Below are 19,590 nucleotides of genomic sequence, written 5' to 3'. Positions count from 1 at the left end.
ACACACACACACACACACACACACACACACACACACAGACACACACACACACACACACACACACACACACACACACACACACACAGTTCTAAACTAAACACTAAAGTTTTAAATTGAGAAAACATGTTTGTTTTGAAAGTGCTGTGATGCATTTCTTGTTTGTAATTTTTTATAGGCAGTGGCATTGATTATATTACTGCAGTTATTTATTTGGAACTGCTCATAGTAATATGACTGTATTTATGCATAAATGATTTCTGATTTATATTTCATATCTTTAGAAAAGGCCAGAAGACAAGTTGATTCGAATAATGTGGGTGAGTCAGGCTTTTAGGACAATTAATTAAAAATTATTGATAAGGATTCACTCAGTTTGAGTTTAAAGGAGTTACAAATTCCAAAAGAGTTTTAAATATATCAGTTAATAAACAAGTGTGAATTTCTGTCTGTCTGTCTGTCTGTCTGTCTGTCTGTCTGTCTGTCGTATTTTTAAGAATTGGGTTTTATATTGTTTCACTGTGAATCAAGCTATAAAAGCTATATGTTCATCAAATCAATTGATCCGGTCACAACCTCTGATTGGTCAATGCAATTTTCCCACCAAGCTAAATAAAATAAATAAATATATAAATAAATGCCTAAGTACATATAAAAAAAAAACATCTGTCACAATGCATATCTCTTCTAACAACACTGACCTCAGTTAGCGGTTCTTCAGAATGGGCTAGGATGTCTATTTTTCCCCCTCTACAGAATATTCCTCACCAAACCAAAAATAGAAGCAACAGGAAAAATAGCAGGACTTCACAGTGGACTATTACCCAGCAGTCCATGCGGCAAACCGTTTTGAGGAGGATGGTGAAGGCCGATAATGGCATTTGGGACCAGGTAGGATATCTATGACCACCTATTACTGTATATGTTAAGTTTTCACATCCTATGATTTACCTAATCCTAAATTTATTAGAACGGTTCTTGATCAATTTACATCCCGTTTCTGTCTTTTTTGGCATTTCATAGTCAGAATAAGCTACAATATGGACCAGACCTCATGCTTACACTGTATGATACTGCACTCTCAAACTCTACCAGTGTCCGCTGTTGCCGCATTGACGTTTTGCTGTAGTGAATAAAAATGACGGAGGAGAAATATAGAGAGGGTAAACGAGAGTGGCCATTAAAACAAGGCAATCTATGGTGTAATAGGAATCATTATAGAGTCATCATTAATAAATAATGTGTCCTGTATCTTTCCTTTATATTCAGCTATCTCTCTCTCTCCCTCTCTATCTCTCAGTCAATACTCGACTCAGCAGGGTTTCCTCTCGCTAGCTTTAAGTCCATCCTGGAAACAGGGGCGAGGGTGGCGTAATTGAAATCTAATCAAGTTGATGAGTCAAGAGAGTAGAACTTGCATGAGGGAAACACTCCTTCGCATGAGAAAGAGGATGGGGTTGATGGGAAAGCAGAGTGATTTTTCACTGGAGTCAGTATGGAGGAGTGTGTGTGTGTGTGTGTTTAAACCTGCTAATGTACATCATTATAAAAACATCTGAATCACTGGAGAAGAAATAACCCTTGTTCTCTTAGAAAGATCTGAACCATGGCAACTAGAACCAACATCTTTAGCAACTTAGTCTGTATACTAAGAATAAATGAGAAGGACCATAATGTCTTGTTTTTCTACATTTTCTGAAGATAATGTGCACATTTAGGCGAAGGAATGGAACTAAAGATTAAGGAGGTTTACTTTATTAAGTTTTCTTTTAATTCTCTCTGGTTGTTATTGTTTTTTTTCTAAATGATCTAGTTGAGTTGCACTCAAAGCACTTTCCATTGCTTTGCCATTAACAACGGAAATATTGCTGTCAAATGTTATTAGGCAGGGAGCTTATCTGCGCAACAATCTGTAAAATATCCCAACATCCCAGAATGTGCATCATCTCTCATGCTAGCTTATTACACTTTGTTCATATTATGAGGTATCTTACAACGTTCATATTTACATTTACATTTACATTTAGTCATTTTGCAGATGCTTTTATCCAAAGCGACTTCTCAAAGAGGCAAACAGACACAGGAAGTGCTCGTAATACCAAGTTTCAGGCATTTGTTAAAATAAGTACAAGCGAGAAAGGGAAGGAATAAATAAAGAGAAAAACAAAGTTTTTTTTATTTTTTTTATTTAGGATGAAGTCAAGTAGCGTCGAAAGAGATGAGTTTTCAGCTGTCGCTTGAAAAATGGCAGGGATTCAGCATTCTGGATAGGGGTGGGAAGATCATTCCACCAGCCAGGAATGGTGAACGAGAATGTTCTAGAAAGTGATTTTGAGCATCTCTGTGGTGGTACCACGAGGCGTCGCTCACTAGCAGATCTCAGACTCCTGGAGGGAATGTAGATTCGTAATAGTGAGTGGAAGGAAAGGGCCTGATCTTTCTGATGTTGTGCAATGCAAACCTGCAAGATCGAGCAGTCTTTACAACGTGGTCTTTGAAGGTCAGCTGGTTATCAAAGATTACACCAAGATTTTTGACCGAAGTTGATGGGGTAATTGTAGAAGAACCTAGCTGGATGGTGAAATCTGGTTAGCATCCAGTTTGTTGTTCTGTGAAAGAAACAATGATATCTGGTTGAAAACAACTCTTTCGAGGGTTTTCGCTATGAATGGAAGGAGAGAGACAGGTCTGTAGCTATCTGTAAGTGAAGTGTTTAATGTACGTTTTTTGAGCAGTGGGGCTACCTGAGCCTGCTTGAATGCAGTGGGAAAAGTGCCTGTGAGGAGAGATGTGTTGATGATGTGTGTGAGTGCTGGTAAGAGTGTAGGAGAGATTGCTTGGAGAAGGTGTGAGGGGATTGGGTCTAGAGGGCATGTTGTAAGATGGCTGGAGAGAAGTTTTGATACTTCTGCCTCAGTGAGGGGACAGAAGGAGAAGATGGTAGTTTTAGCGGTGGGTGTGGTTGGATAACCAGGGGTTAGAAGGGGCAGCCCGTGCTGGCGTGGAGAAGAGAGGACAAATATAGTCTAGACAAGAGGTTAAAGTAGAGCATAAAGTGTCAGTTGCTGCATTCACATCCAGAGATGAGAAAATGGGTAGGTGAGGGAAGAGAGGAGGATACTGCAGAGGAAAGATGGGAGGGTGAAAGGGAGTGTAGGTTTCGTCTAAAAGTAACCGGTATAGGGGTTGGTGGCACACAGGTAGCAAAATGTAGTTTAAATGTAATGAAGAAATAGTCAGAGATATGTAGGGGTTCTACCAAAATGTTGTCTGCAATACAATTGCGTGTGTAAATTAAGTCAAGTTGGGTTGCCTGATTTGTGCGTACTTGTAGTGGTAAGGCGTTTGACATCAAATGAAGAAAGGAGTGAATGGAAGTCTGAAGCATTAGGCTTGTCCAGAGGAATGTTGAAGTCGTCAAAGACTAAAAGGGGACTGCCATCCTCCGTGAATGAGGACAGCAGCCCATCCAGCTCCTCTAGGAAGGTGCCTAGAATTTGCCCAGGAGGGCGGTAAATTACCACCTGGAGTTTTATAGGAGCTGTTACAGTAATAGCATGAGATTCAAATGAGTTATAATTGCATAGGGGAGAGTGGGTTGAGTATTTCCAATTGTTTGAAATGAGCAGACCAGTGCCCCCACCCCGGCCAACCTGAAGGGGGGTGTGAGAGAAAGATAAATTGTTAGATAGAGCAGCTGGGGTTGCTGAGTCTTCTGGACGAATCCAGCTCTCAGTCAATATTATGAGGTATCTGCCAGCATACAAGTTATTGATACCTGTTTTTTTTTTCAGATCCTCCGATCATACAGAAAATATTGAATTTTGCATGTATTGCACCCCACCCTGTGCTGCATACACTACCGTTAAAAAGTTTGGAATAATTACAATTACTTTTATGTTTCTGAAAGAAGTCTCTTCTGCTCACCAAAGCTGCATTTATTTGATCCAAACTATAGTAAAAATAGTAATATTGTGAAATGCTATTACAATTTAAATAAAATAGCAGTTTTCTACTTTAATATATTTTAAAATGTAATTTATTCCTGTGATCAAAGTGGAATTTTGAGATTCACAATAATGATTTCACAATACAATTTTGTCATTACTTTTTTTTTTTTTTTTACAAAATGAGATTTAAGACAAATTATAAATGAATATAAATACAAACGAACTGGCTTTGTCTGTGCTCTTTCCATTTATAATTAGAGGCAACCACTGCATTTTAATTATGATCTAAACAAAGATACTGCACACATGTAGCATGAACAGTTTTTGATTTGAATTAGATTGTATAATTTCTAAATCTGAAGCAAAAAAAAAAAAAGGTTTGATTTTAGCTTTGTGAAATTATGCTATATAAAACATCTGTAAGAAAATAAAAGCCGCAGAATGAGAATGATAATGCAAATTCACTCTCTGACAGCAGGTGGCGCTTATGAAACAGCAGCGATACAGTGTTTCTTTGGTTACCGCCGTAAACAAAGCAGTGCTGATCTTATAAACACTACTTTAATATGCATTATACAGAGGCAAGATGAAAGGAAAATACCATCTAAACTTTTCTTAAATCAGAGGTGCATTCATATAACCCCCACCCCCATATCGCGATTTATAAATACAAACGAACTGGCTTTGTCTGTGCTCTTTCCATTTATAATTAGAGGCAACCACTGCATTTTAATTATGATCTAAACAAAGATACTGCACACATGTAGCATGAACAGTTTTTGATTTGAATTAGATTGTATAATTTCTAAATCTGAAGCAAAAAAAAAAAAAGGTTTGATTTTAGCTTTGTGAAATTATGCTATATAAAACATCTGTAAGAAAATAAAAGCCGCAGAATGAGAATGATAATGCAAATTCACTCTCTGACAGCAGGTGGCGCTTATGGAACAGCAGCGATACAGTGTTTCTTTGGTTACCGCCGTAAACAAAGCAGTGCTGATCTTATAAACGCTACTTTAATATGCATTATACAGAGCCAAGATGAAAGGAAAATACCATCTGAACTTTTCTTAAATCAGAGGTGCATTCATATAACCCCCACCCCCAAATATATCGCGATTCGTTTAATATCTCAACCAACTTGATTCATCACATATTTTTATGGATATTCAACTGGCTCGGGCTGCATCGTTACATCCCTACACGTGATCCTTCAGAAATTATGCTCAACATTAAAAAATCTTAAATATTACAAACTTTTGACTGGTAGTATACACAAAAATTATCTCAAATTACGTATCATCAAGTAACCATATAGCAACCACATGGCAACTTACTAAAATCTCCTTAACTACCACATGGCAGCCACAAAGAACATGCTAGCATTGTGGTGTTTTTGGAGTTCTGCATAGTTTAACACCCAAATCACATTTTCCACTCACAGAAAATACAGTTAAAATCTAGTAAAATGGTGGTAACTCATATTAACCGTTTATGTTATCAAAATGAGAAATGAAAATGACAGAAAAAATGTGAAAGCATTGTTCACGGTTTACAAGAGATCCATATTATTTATTATGTTGCCAAGTAGCAAGAAAGTTTTTTAGAAAGTATGACTTTACTATGGTAAGATGTGGTAAGACACTTCAGTTTGCAATATCAAGCAGCAAAACAAACTGTTTTGTACAGCTAAAAAGAGCTGGTCGCGAATGAGACCGGAAGCCAAACACATTAAATTTATAAATGGCCGTGCACGCTCTTACAGGAAAATTAAGGTGGATAACATTTGTTAGAATTATTTTTTAGAATATAATATAAAATATGTATAGATAGATAGATAGATAGATAGATAGATTTTATTCTATATAGATAGATTTTATTATAATTGAAAATACATACAGTACAGGTTTTATGGAACTGTGGTAACTATGGTAAATTTTGTAGGTGTTAATACGTAATCATGCTCTGTGCTTTAGCAAAGCTTCCTGTGACAAGCAAACAGTGCTTGTGTAAAGAGCCGGCCCTCGAATGAAGAGTCCCTTCATGGAGGTAAAAATGTGACATGCAAGTGAAGGTTTATGTGTTCCCCTGCTCCCAGAGTCCTCAGTGCTGTCCATCGCTCATTCACAGCACACGATAACAGTCCCTGTAATAACATCAGCTGCAGGCCTCGCGCTTTTTATCTGCATAAAAGTGTGGACTACACACATCCATCAATTAGATTGTTTTGGAGGGCAGAGAGAAGCTCTCCAGCGTCATTGCAGTAGAGATTAAACTTTTATTCCAGATGCACATTCATTGTATTTGTGCCTAAATTTATACTGCCGGTCAAACTCTGAGATTTGTATCTTTGTTTTAGTGCACGGATCATAATTGCTAATTCTATTTACAGTACATAACATTGTATGAGTTCACTATCACATGCTGTTTTATTCAGTCACATTTTTATTCTTTTAGTCTTTATATAAATAATTGTAATAAATGAAAAAAGATATAAAACATAAAAAACCTGGAAAATAATATAAATGTTTGTCATACCCATCTAAAACATGTCATATATTTATATGCTATAAATATATAAGATATTTTTGATGAGTCATACATTGAAAACAATTGACATTTATGAGTTTACTGCTTTTAACACTGTATCACATGACATTTTATACTGTCACATTTTTATTCTTTTAATCTTTATGCAAAGAGTTGTAATAAATAGGACCATATAAAAGATTGTATCATAAAAAACACTAAAAATAAAATCAATGTTATAGGCTATACATATATGAGATGTTTTTGATAAGCTGAAAAAAAGACATTTATACATACGTTTACTGCTCTATTACATGCCATTTTATTCGGTCACATTTTTATTCAGATCTATGAAATCATCTTAGTAAACGGGGCGTGATGCAAACACTGGATCCAGCATTTATTAGGTTTTGGACACAATTTTTTGTTTGTTTTACTCAATCTGACAACTTGAACCAAAACTAAATGCTCATTCAACAACTTCCATAGATTTAGTTTGAATCCTTATGCTGGAGTCATAAAAATATCAGTTAATGTGAAAATATTTTGCAGACTATTTATAAAAGTGGATGCAATATTTTCAATAATGTTTCAATAGCTGTGGAAAATGATTTTTGCTGTGGGCTTCTGAATAATCTACTTGCTATGCTTGCTATGCAGCACCAGCTCAGAATGACAAATGCATAGTCAAATACAACTGTACCTTGTTTTAAAAGACGTTCCACTAACCAACACACTTCACTGGCATTCTTTAAGTTGTGTTTTGTAGGTGCTTCTTCTATTCTCTGTTACTAATATTTATCTTGGCAACGGTGAGGACAGCCTGACTTTTATAGGGTGAGGGTTGAATGTGTATTAGTGGTAGACTTCTGCAGTTGTCGCATAAATGGATCCAGTGTTGTGCTGGTTGTCTTCCCAGAGGACTAGTAGATTTAGAAGGCTGTGCTCTGAATTTTAAGCGTGCTGTTAAACGCTATCTCGACCACATTCCCGATCCCATATTGAGGGCTTTTAACTGGTAAGTTGGCAGAATTTTTACCCTTTCTGAGTTGCAAGCTTTCACATTTCATTTCTCACTAGTGTCTGCACTGATGCTCTGAATGCCACACAAATATATTATGGACAGTAAACTGGATTTGAGAAATGAAGCAGAGGATTTGCTTCCCAAAGAGCAATTTTGCTCAACCTTATAACCTTACCTGTGTAATATGTCGTACTCATGCACATCCATTAGTGATATGGATGATGGTATAGTAGAGTTCACTAATAGTAATGTGGTGTGTGTGCAATAGTTATTTAAAAAGGCACTTTAAAATTGGCTAAATTTACAAAACAGACGATAATAATTATATCAAATCTGAATATATTAATAATGCTATTAATTTAGAATATGAATTAAAATGTACTTTATTATTTCCAAATAATGTTGCAAAAATATACAATGTCCCTAAAGTCTTTATATAGATAAATATAATAAATAAGACAGTGTAAACTATTGTATCACACACACACACACACACACACACACACACACACAAACACTAAAAACACTAATAATACACATTTATTTTATTACATATTTATTTGCAGACAGATTTAATTTAAATATCAATTTAATATCAATAAAAAAAATATATATATATTTGAATTGATGTTAAATTATAATATAATATAATATAGTGTGTGTGTGTATGTAGTTAAACTGTTATTATACATAATTTTGCATTGTGCAACAATTACACACATCTATATTTTAAGTATATTTGATGAATTATATATTTATATTGTGTTATTATACCTTATTATTTAGCATTTTGCAGCACTTTCTTACAGTGATTATGCACTGAAACATTTTAGGAAGTCACTGGGTATAAAAAAAATCATAATGTTTATGCATATTTCTTTTAGGGGTGAATTTTAGAAGGTTGCAAAAGGTCATCACTGTTATAATTAAATATTTAATTGCATATGCTTTGATTTTCTTGGTTTAGATTTGAAGGAACCTTCCCAGCTACAGTAGGAGACTGAAATGGATGTATTCAACTGCTACTCTCTAAAGTCTGACGTTCCTGAACTATTCCTGCACCTCACTGACCAATAAGGTATGAAAATGCACATTTACAACACAGCACCTCACCTCTATAAAAGCTTTCCCTGTTCATTTCAGAGCAGCCCTCTTATAAATGTTCTTATCACTCTGCTATGATACATTTCAGAGTGTGAGCTGCTGTTATGTGTGGTTTTTAAGCCGTAGTTATTGAAAAATGGGTATTGTTTAATTGCTTTAAAAAAGTATTTTGCTATGCAGTGGGTCTCAGAGAGATATATAAACATAACTGTATGCTCAGTCATATTTATAGGTTTGATTTCAGTTGCATTCAGCTACATTTAGGGCACATTTTTAGCGTCTTACAGTATTTTGGCCTCCATTGTGGCGTGAAGTATTGCAGTAAAGTGCAGAGACCTGCAGGAAAGCTTTTTCCCCATCTTCTTCAATCATTCATAGAAAGACTCCAGAAGTATGACGCAATGGCTCTCACTGTAATTCCAGCTTCTCCAACAATAATTCATTTCTCTGTGTGGAGCAAGTGACTCAATGTTGTATTTTTGTTGTTTCTCTTACAAAGAAGTAAATATCCTCATTGCGCAGAAGTCTCGATTTGATATATTTGATGTCATATGTGGAACATGTAAGAATACTTTGATGGAATCTGAGAGCTGTCTGACCTTTTTGGGTGAGACTTTTTGGGTGAACTAACCCTTTAATATGACAGTGTGTTGAAGGCAGTAATACAGTGCAATGAACGCATGATCAATCTGTTTCCTTTAGTTAATGCAAACTTTCGACCATTTCGGAGACGTCCCATGAAACTGACAGGAAGTGGAAATTAAAATCTACTCAGTAAAATACACACAACCACGAGGTCCTGTTTATGTCATTTCCCCCCTTTTCTTTTTTTATGTTATTTTCTTTTCTTTTTCACCTTTCTTCTGGGTTTCCACCTCGTTGCTTTCTTCACACAGACGATCTTTGTAAAATCAGTGAATTATTGATGTTTTTGTGCTGATCTGCTCTTGTACTCCATGCACTACCACTCTTCTGTTCTCGGTGTGTCCCTACGTGAAGCACAATTTCATCATTTAGTCTGTAATAATCTCCTTCTGATGAGGCACAATGTGCAGCTCTACATCTGAAAATATCTACATTAAAATAAATAGCATATTTTGCAGTTATTTGTGACTCTAAATAAGACCGCAGCATGCAACTAGATGCACGATAACACTAACACAGCTCTGTTCTCTTTATTTTTAAACTAACCTCTTGCATTGTTGACCTGTTCTGCTCCCAGGATTCCTTTGAAGACTCCAGCTGTAACACATCCATTGATTTGAGCATCCAGGAATCAATTCTGCCATTATCTTGGCTTACTTCACTCTATTCCAGTGTGCTGGAGGAGTTCCTCCTATGTGAGACTGCCTGTTTTTTCCATTCCATATATATCGAAACGGCAATATTTCCACAGAATCAATCGTTACGCCCTGAAAACTCCTTTAGTTCAATCCTCATATCAGATGCTATCACTGGGAATTTAGAGTAGCAACTGTTTCTTTGCTCAAGTAGGCTTTGGAAGCCAAGAGAGTGTTTCATTTTAAAGTGAGGTTTGATCGAAAGGATCAACATGCCAAAAGACACTATAAGTTGGAGTTGATGTGTGTAATTTTTGTGCCACTAGTGGCTCAAAATGGAATTGCACATCCTGTCAATCTGTCCCTAACGTGACACTTTGCTGAGAAATTTAATGCCTGCTCTATAATTGAAACCAGACAATGTTTATGTGCATGTGTGTACAGTATGCTATTACATTAAATGGTTAATTCCACAGGGTAAACAGGACAGATATAAATGCCAATGTAATCAAATCCCTCTATTTTAGGTGGAGCACAACAAGCCATCGGAGACCCCAGTCGCATGTGTGTTGCATCCACAAGACAGGAATGGAAAGCACAGTTGTTATAAATGCTACATGAATGAGTGTCAGGCTGCTGAATTCAGCCTTTGTCCTCATGAATAATACAGTATGTAGACTAAAGAACAGTTTGTGAATGTAAACTAGTGGTTGTCTGATATGGGTTTTCAATGGATTAGGCCGATACTGATATCTAGAGATCAAGATGGCTGATGTATGATTATATACTACCAATGAAAGGTTTGGACACACCTCCTCATTCATTAATATTAACATTCCCATTTCCATTTTTACATTTTAGAATAATATTAAGTCAACTATGAAATTATACCAATGGAAGGATGGGAATTATGTAATGACTCCCCTGAAAAACATTATACCAATGGAAACTCTTTCTTCTTTGTCTAAATTCCAGCTCTGCACAGTCTGAACTTTCATCAGCCAGCTTCATGCTGTGAATGATGGGATGTTTTGATATGGTATGTATATGGCACACTTGTTGACTGCTTTTTCTTCGCTAACCTTAACAATTTGAATTTTAGTTTTGCAAAGAAATATATTTTTAGGAACAATTTATCTCTCATCATAAATAAATGTATAGCATTTAAGAAGCTTTTAGATCAGTGGTTTTCAGCCTTTATGACTTATTTAATACTTTTTTTTATAATTCTTATAATTTATTATTTTGCTTATTTTATTTAAACATATAAAACAAATAAAATACAATAATAACATTATCACTATTATTATTTATTTTATTTTTGTAGTTATATTTAATGAGTCACACTATGTGTAGTGTGAGCACCAAACTCATGAGAAACAGACTGAAAAAAATGATACATATAAAATATACACTACCGCTCAAAAGTTAACCATTATTTTATATTGTAATAACATTTTGCAAGATTACTGTTTTTTTTTTTTCTGTATTTTTGATCAAATAAATGCAGCCTTGATGAGCGTATAGAGACTTCTTTAAAAAACATTACAAGTCTTACTGATCCCAAACTTTTGAGCGGTAGTGTATATAAATGAATATTTATAGAAATGTGTATATACTGTATGTATACAGTATGTATGTATATGTTTACTCATAATCAATTTTTACCTGCTAAATTATTTTAGAGCTTGGCCAAAAAAAAAAGTTTTTAAGATTTTGACTTTTCCAAACAAACAAACAAAAATTGTTGCAGAGTGATCTAAAATCTTGATTTTTAGTTGTGTTAGCTTATTTTAATACTTGTTTTATCATAGTTTTAATTATTTTAACTGGCGTGGACCAGTCTTAACTTTTATAAAGAATATCTCTTTGGGTTTGAGACTTTAGTCTTTGCAACTTTAGGGATCTTATCTATTCACGAACAGCTTGTAACACTCCAAAGAGAAAGGAAAACTTGAAATCGCATCATATGACCCCTTTAAGGCCCTCTTGGGTGTTTACTGAGGCCCCCTAGTGAGCCCGGGCCTCCTGTTTGAGAACCATTGCTTTACGTCAAAAGATGTAACACAAATTCAATAAAGTGTGTCCAGACGTTTGACTGATAATCTACTGTATATAATACAATTTTATGATACCAAACAAGCCATTCCCAATATTGCTGAAATGAAATTGGACAATGTTGTATATCATTACTGTAAACCTCCCAAAGCATCTCCCAGAGCTTTTCGTCAACGATTTTAATACATTCTCCATCTTTCAGAAGTGTGATGGCACCCCATTGTGCTCGGAACCAGTTGAGGAAACTGAAATAAGAATGAAATTCTCATGCTGCTCCCACTGCCGAGAGAGGTGGAGCAACATGAAACAATCTGTTGAAAGAGGAGAGGATGCGATGTGTCTGAATGCAGTAAGCTGCAACAAAGGGCACAAGAAGATTGTGCGATCTAGTATTGTCAGGCTGTGTGAAACCTGAGCTATTGCCTCCTTCTCTATGACCCATTGTAGGGCAGGATGCATTTGCAAGAGATATTAAGCTTTAAATGGATGTGTATAAGTGTAGAGAGAGAGAGTGTGTGAGAGAGAAAGAGGGTGGGGAGGTTGAGCAAGCAAATGAGAGTAAAAGAGAGAGAGGCAGCGCACGAATGCAACACAGCAGCGGAGGAGAGGAGAGAGAGGCAAGGAGGACTAGGCGTTACGGTCGCTCCTTCACAAGCTGCATGCGAGATGCCAGGACTGCTGCAGAGAGATTGCTGTTTCTTTCCTTTTTCTTTCTTTCATCAGCTTTCCCTCACATTGAACTCTTCCTCCTCTCGTCTGTCTCAGAGGTAACAAGTCTTTAAAGATAAGTCATTACTTATCGTTACTGCTGGCAACTTGCTTGACTTTTTTATGTCGTTTTATTTACGGCTCTCATTGTTTTTGGGAGTCACTTTAGGGATGTGCATTTAAGGAAATTTAGAAGCACCTACATTTGCGTTTACACTCTCGTCTGACGAAAAAAGAAAGAATAAGTTGGTTAATGTGTTTTGCTCCAGAGCTGCATTAGTGCTAATGTAAACCCAGAATTTACTGTTTGTCTTCTATATGCATGTTCTTGCGCATGGAGCAGGAGGTGTAGAGTAATGCATTATTGATTTTTGATTGTGGAGCGTGTTGTATGCATTATGTTGGGACTGGGCTGGGTCACCTGTCCTCCGACAGCCGTGTGGTTATGTGATGACACCCTAAAAAGTTTGTGTTGGTTTTAAAATCTGATTCTGGATTAGGGAGGTTCTTCATACTGAGACATTTAGATGCAACAGGAAGTTGCATTAGCTTAGAAGTGGGGAAACACATTATTTGATTGACTTTATACGTTGCTTATTGATTGTTGTGAACCTGAACATTTACTACTTAGCATTTTTCTGATTGCATTGAAAAATGATAGCTCTCTATGCAAAGTATTTTATTATTTATAAAGTAATATAAATAGATATATATTTATAAGCAATTTATGAATGTATTTCCGTGTATCCTATTTTATATATGTAAAATGTAATGGCACATGTATTCTGTGTAGCACAAAGTGTGAATGACTCTCGCTAACAGACTCAAGTTTGTTTATTTTAACAGTCTCTGACGTAAAACAAGCTGGCGAAAGTAGCTACTGCGTCCCATGTTGCTTTGAGACGTCATCTAAGGATTTGTTGTGCTGTTTCCTGACAGGAGCATGAAGGAACGGCCATACTTGGAGTCCAGGTGGCTGCGGTTCTGAGATCTCCGTTTGAAAATCTTCTCAGCCTCTTGTGAGACTGAGTAGCCACTTGAAGCTCGAAGAAAGAAAAGAAAAATTAAAGGCAAGAGTCTTGAAATGGCATAAAAAGGAGCGAGAACACATTCAAACGAAAGAATGGAGTAGAGGAGAAATAGTCTTCTTGCTAACTTCAGAAAGCCTCATCACAGACTAATACAAATTTGAAACGGCACAGCGCAGCAACAAATCAGTATTCTCCGGCAGAGCCTGCAAGAAATGGCCAAGAGGGTTAACCCTTTCAATGGCTGAACTGATTCTTTGAACAGCCACAATCTGCAAACAAAAGACTTGAGATGATGAACTTTAATGGGTCATTTCAGAATCATTTTTGATATATGGAGATCCTGAGATTCAAATGGCTTTGACACTCTGACAGCCCCATATTTTTTGTAGTAGATAATGAAAACATTCGCCTACTTCCATTTACCTCACAGGATTTCTTCTTAGCTTATTAAATGTACAGACAAAGCAAGGAACTAGTCTGAGATCCTCAGCTCGGATGATTAGTTTGGAAAGACTCTTTCTGGTCCAAAAAGGTTCAGAAAAGCTTCTCAGGACTGACTGGTGTTCTCCCCATTGGTGTATTTGATTCATTAGCAACGCTTAGCCACCAAATTAAACATGGCTGCCGGAGTGGCAACATGGCTACCGTTTGCCAGGGCAGCGGCCGTCGGCTGGCTTCCTCTGGCCAAGAAAATCATGCCCAAACCGCCCGTGGACAAAAAGAGCCGCAACGACGAGATCCTGTTCGTGAACGTGAGCGGGATCCGCTTCCAGACATGGAAAAACACGCTGGACCGCTATCCCGACACTCTGCTGGGCAGCTCGGAAAAGGAGTTTTTCTACAACGAGGACACTCAGGAGTATTTCTTCGACAGGGACCCGGAGATGTTTCGCCACATTTTGAACTTCTACCGAACCGGCAAGCTTCACTACCCGAGGCAGGAGTGCATTCAGGCCTTTGACGAGGAGCTGGCATTTTACGGCATCGTGCCGGACATTATTGGCGACTGCTGCATGGAAGAGTACAGGGACCGCAAGAAAGAGAACCAGGAACGTTTGGCTGAGGACACGGAGGCCGAGAATGCGACGGATACTCCACTTCCGCCGCACAGCACATCTCGGGAACGTTTGTGGCGCGCCTTTGAAAACCCCCACACAAGCACCATGGCTCTCGTTTTCTACTACGTCACGGGTTTCTTCATCGCCGTCTCGGTCATAGCGAACGTGGTGGAAACCGTCCCCTGCCGACCCCTCAAAGGCAGCAAGAAAGACTTGCCCTGCGGCGAGAAGTACACGCTGGCGTTTTTTTGCATGGACACGGCCTGCGTCCTCATCTTCACGTTCGAGTACCTCATGAGGCTTTTCGCCGCGCCCAGCCGCTGCAAGTTCATGCGCTCGGTCATGAGCGTCATCGATGTTGTTGCCATCATGCCCTACTACATTGGCCTGGTCATGCCTGAGAACGAGGACGTGAGCGGTGCGTTCGTCACGTTGAGGGTGTTCCGCGTCTTCCGGATCTTCAAGTTCTCGCGCCATTCTCAAGGCCTGCGGATCCTGGGTTATACTCTGAAGAGCTGCGCTTCTGAGTTGGGCTTCCTCCTGTTTTCCCTCACCATGGCCATCATAATATTTGCCACCGTCATGTTCTACGCCGAGAAAGGCACCAAGGGAACCAACTTCACCAGCATCCCAGCCTCCTTCTGGTACACCATAGTCACCATGACAACACTTGGGTAAGTCCATTCCCTTTTTATCTGCAGCTCGTGATGTTTTGAATATGCGACAGATTGGTTTTCTATATGCAGAGAGGTGTTTGTTTGGACTGCAGTGAAACTGGTTCCATGGCAGCATTTAAAAAGCTAAGGAAGGAGTAGATGAGGTCCATTAAGAACTTTCCAGAAAATTCCCATGTGAGCCAAACCACTTACAGCTTCATTGCTCATTTATGATGATGACAGTGTTCTTATATAGAAGTTCAAATGAAACTTTTGCAGTGAAGAATGAGTTTGAATATGAACAGGGTTTTGTCGTAAAGTTATAGCTGTTGTGTAAGCTATTGTTTTTTATATATATATATATATATATATAATTACTATTTTTTAAACAGTAAATATATATATATATATATATAATTACTGTTTTTATATTATATCTAAATAGTAAATAAATAAAATAAACACTAATTTATATTATTTAATTATTTTATATTATTAATATTATTATTTCTATGATTTTTGTATTTAGAAAAAAAAAAGGCTCTAGTAACAGGTGAGTTATTTTCTTCTTGCTTAAATTTAAGTAAGACACCTGCCTATATGTTAAAAAATGCAAGGTTAGTGAAACTTAAATCACCCCTGGCTATAAAACCAGTATATGTGCCTTTGATTCCCCCATTTATACCCTGAAACCTCTTTTATAGTTCTCTGTAGTGAGTCATTTGCTCATAAACTGAGCTGTGAATGAGTGATGCGCTGTTTCTGCACAATAGTCTTCAGCCACGTCTCTGGCCATTGGTTTGCTGTCAGGCTTTAGGGAAGCAGAAATGACAGTCCAGTTTTCTCTTGTTCATTGATACAGTTTAATCCCTCAGAGTGGTAGATGAAGAGTGGAACGCTGTGTCACTGCGCTCCAGAGCAGAGGATGAGGAGGATAGATTAAGCGTAGTCAACTTTTTCCTGAAACGTTTGGCTGTTTTGCAAAATATCTCAATATGGTTTCTTTTTTTCCTTGTTGTTGTTGGGTAGAAAACACCCACACAGATGCAATGAGAATAATTCAGATGTTGCACAGTATTGTGATGCAGATTATAGCACATGCAGGCTATGTTCCCAATGTCATAGTATCATACAGTACTACTATTTCATTAGTAGTACTCCATACTCCATTCATTAGGTTATAAATTCTTAAAATACACTTCTATTGAAGCCATCAGTCAGTGTAACTCAATTTAATGTAAATTTTGTATTTAAAAGTTTGAATTTAATTGCCAAATTCCAGGTGAAGACTTCTAATGTGCGACCTATATTCTATCTATGCATCATATAATACAAAAAATATATATTTTGCTATATATATATATATATATGTATATATAGCGTATATATATGTGTATATGTATATATATATATATATATATATATATAGCCAGTGACTAATATTAAAATGACTGAACTATCAAAATTATGTAATTTGCATTACTTTATTTTCTTAATTTCTATCCTGGCTTTAAATCAAAGTTTGTAATGTTATGAGACACACCTTCAGATTGATTCATGACTTTTTATTCTTTATTAAAGAGTTTTTCTAAATGTATTGTAAAAATCCGTTGTTAGTCACACAACGGATTTTTAGTTACAGTTGCACTTTGTATCATAGTGACTTGAGGGTTATGGCCCAAACTCATATTTGTAATGTATATTGTTGCATACTGCATATGGTTTCACACACTATTTTTAGTTGCAGCCAGTAAACGTTGGATACTTTGATGCACTGCATTGTTGTAAATTTGGTGCAACTACATTTCTGTTGGTTTTGGGCAGTGGACGAATGATGATGGTCTGTAACAATAGTGGACAGGTTTAGATATCAGATTCACATTAGTGTTAATGACAATCTTCCCGTGCATTATGCAAATGTAGGAAATAGCACCATATTAATCATAATATCTGAGCTTATCGTGCAAATGTCAGGAGCTGCGTACTACCACTCTCAAGCAATACATCATCCTGTTTACATGATCATCGTGCACACATACATATTACCTGCTATCAGGTTTTCAGTAGTTTTTCATCAAATTATATGCACACTTCTTTGGTAAGACAGTGATAACCATATCTGAGCAGAGTTATTGCTATCTAGAAGTCTACATATTTTATATAAAATTGTGTGCATATTGAACTGTGTGTATAATATGATCTCTTCCACCTAAATGTATAATCTGTATTATATTATTAGATTTACCCACTTCATGAAGAGTAGCTCCCAAACAGATGGTTCTCATTAATGTTAGAGGTTCAGATGTTTGATCTAGCAGTATCATGGTTTCAGTCTATCTGTATATATGCAGTGATTACATCTCAAAGCCATCTATAATGTGCTTATTAGTAGTAATAATCACTGTTGCTATTGCTCGTAGTTAGAACTGATTTTAACAAATTATTTAACCTGTTTCACACATTTGTCATGTGTGATGGTTTCAATTGCATGGTTTGTTTAAGAATGGTGTGGTATTGTGATTCAGTTTTAAAATTTTTCTCCAAGCGAATGAGGTGAAGAGTTTATGTTTAGGCAAGTGCCACTCACTCTGTCTCTAAAAAGATAGACAGGCTTTGTCTGCCTGGAAGTTTCTAGTATGCCCATAATAAGACCGATTTGCTTGAGAAATTCATTTATTTGTTTTTTTCCTTGAGGAAATTTTTTTTTTTTTCGGAAAAGTGATTTTTTTTTCTATTTCAATTGCATTTCCTTTTTTAAATTAAGAAAACAAAACAAAACAAAAAAACTTTTCACCCTCATGTTGTTCTAAAACTTGTATGATTTTTGTCAAATCACTGTGGCCGGCATGTTTGAATATGCGGAAATGCAAATGAGATTTGAGAGCTACAGCGGAAGGAAAGATTTGAAGCGAATAATGATGTAAAGCAAGTTTTTGTCTGGAGAATAAGTCTGTGACGCCATCCTGCAACTTTAAAACATAATCAATGACATTTCACCCTCAAACTAATTACTTTGACATAGACCCGGCTATGTGACCATTGTATAGTCTCCAAAGAAAATCCAATCTGGAAGCAGTCATGTTGGAACAGCAAAAGTAATGTTCAGTTTTCAAATTCAGTACTTTCTGTTTGCATTTGTTAATATGCATGAAAAACAGAGCGACAAGAAGTATGGCATTATAAACCCTATAATCATATTTTCCAAATATAATCATGCACTTCTGTGGTTTGGAAATTCCGGGCAATGAAAAGGCAAATAACTCCATCAGGTTGCATGATTCAGCCGCGTGCATGTTAATGAATGTCTGAATTCAATAAATTAATATATTTGTGGCTGTTCCTGAAGATGCAGTACAGAGATCACCTGATGCATTAATGTTTTATTCTGGGTTGGGTTGACTGGCCGTGTTCCCTCTGGAGAGAGCCGGATAAACACTCTGCTTTAGCCTTACTGTGCAGAAAGAAATGCATGTGTGCAGATCAAAGGAGCAAGCAAAGACTCTTTAGAGACTCTCAGCGAGTGCAAGATTCGATTGGTCGGTCTGTGGCGGCAGCCGAGTGGAATTCACATTACCAGGACTTAATATCCAACTTTACGCTTCCTCTCCTTTGACCTTGACAGGGCAGCGTTTGGAGCAGGAGCTGCTGAATTAAGATGTCTGCTTCGTTCCATTTGGATACTGTGCTAAATGTTTAATGCACCCTCTAAGTTATTATTTAATACAACCTGGGAGAAAGCAGGATACAGTAGCCCAGTGTAAGACATTACAGGAGCTGCTCGTAAACGAGGTGATCTTGGCAGGAGTTACCTTGACTGCTTTGAGTTAAAAATGTGCAGAAGTGAAGAGGAAATGTCATTTGAATTGAGTTGGCAAACAGTTGCAATTTGAATTTGACACCAATTTGAGAAGTATAATTAGAATAAATTGAAATTCAAAAGAATGAATATACGATGACTGTCGTTTTTAATTAAATAAATTGAATGTTGGCCTTAAGTTATTATTATTATTTTTTTATTAAAAACAGCTGAAAATTGAATGTTTATAGATTAGATGATGGACGGATTGATGGATAGATTGAAGATATGTAGGCAGACAGACGGATGGATAGATATGATAGATATTTTAGATATGGATAGATGCTATTCTTGTCATTCCAGTTCAACGCTATTTAATGAATGAATGAATTAATTAAT

At 36.8% G+C, this 19,590-nt stretch overlaps 1 protein-coding gene across 1 annotated transcript in view; it reads left to right on the top strand.

Annotated features, from left to right (window-relative positions):
- Positions 1-13,616: 13,616 nt before the first annotated feature.
- Positions 13,617-19,590, top strand: part of LOC107743125 (potassium voltage-gated channel subfamily D member 1-like) — a 68,552-nt gene continuing 62,578 nt past the window's right edge. The window contains exon 1 of the mRNA XM_016556250.1: positions 13,617-15,413. Within this exon, the coding sequence (XP_016411736.1) occupies positions 14,299-15,413 (1,115 nt within the window). The 5' untranslated portion in view covers positions 13,617-14,298. The remainder of the gene's footprint in view (positions 15,414-19,590) is intronic.

The sequence above is a fragment of the Sinocyclocheilus rhinocerous genome, unplaced genomic scaffold (genome assembly GCF_001515625.1).
Source record: "Sinocyclocheilus rhinocerous isolate Xijiao unplaced genomic scaffold, SAMN03320098_v1.1 scaffold797, whole genome shotgun sequence".
Classification (NCBI taxonomy): Eukaryota; Metazoa; Chordata; class Actinopteri; order Cypriniformes; family Cyprinidae; genus Sinocyclocheilus; species Sinocyclocheilus rhinocerous.
The sequence above is the reverse complement of the archived record's forward strand: the minus strand, read 5'-3'. Positions and strand labels throughout refer to the sequence as shown.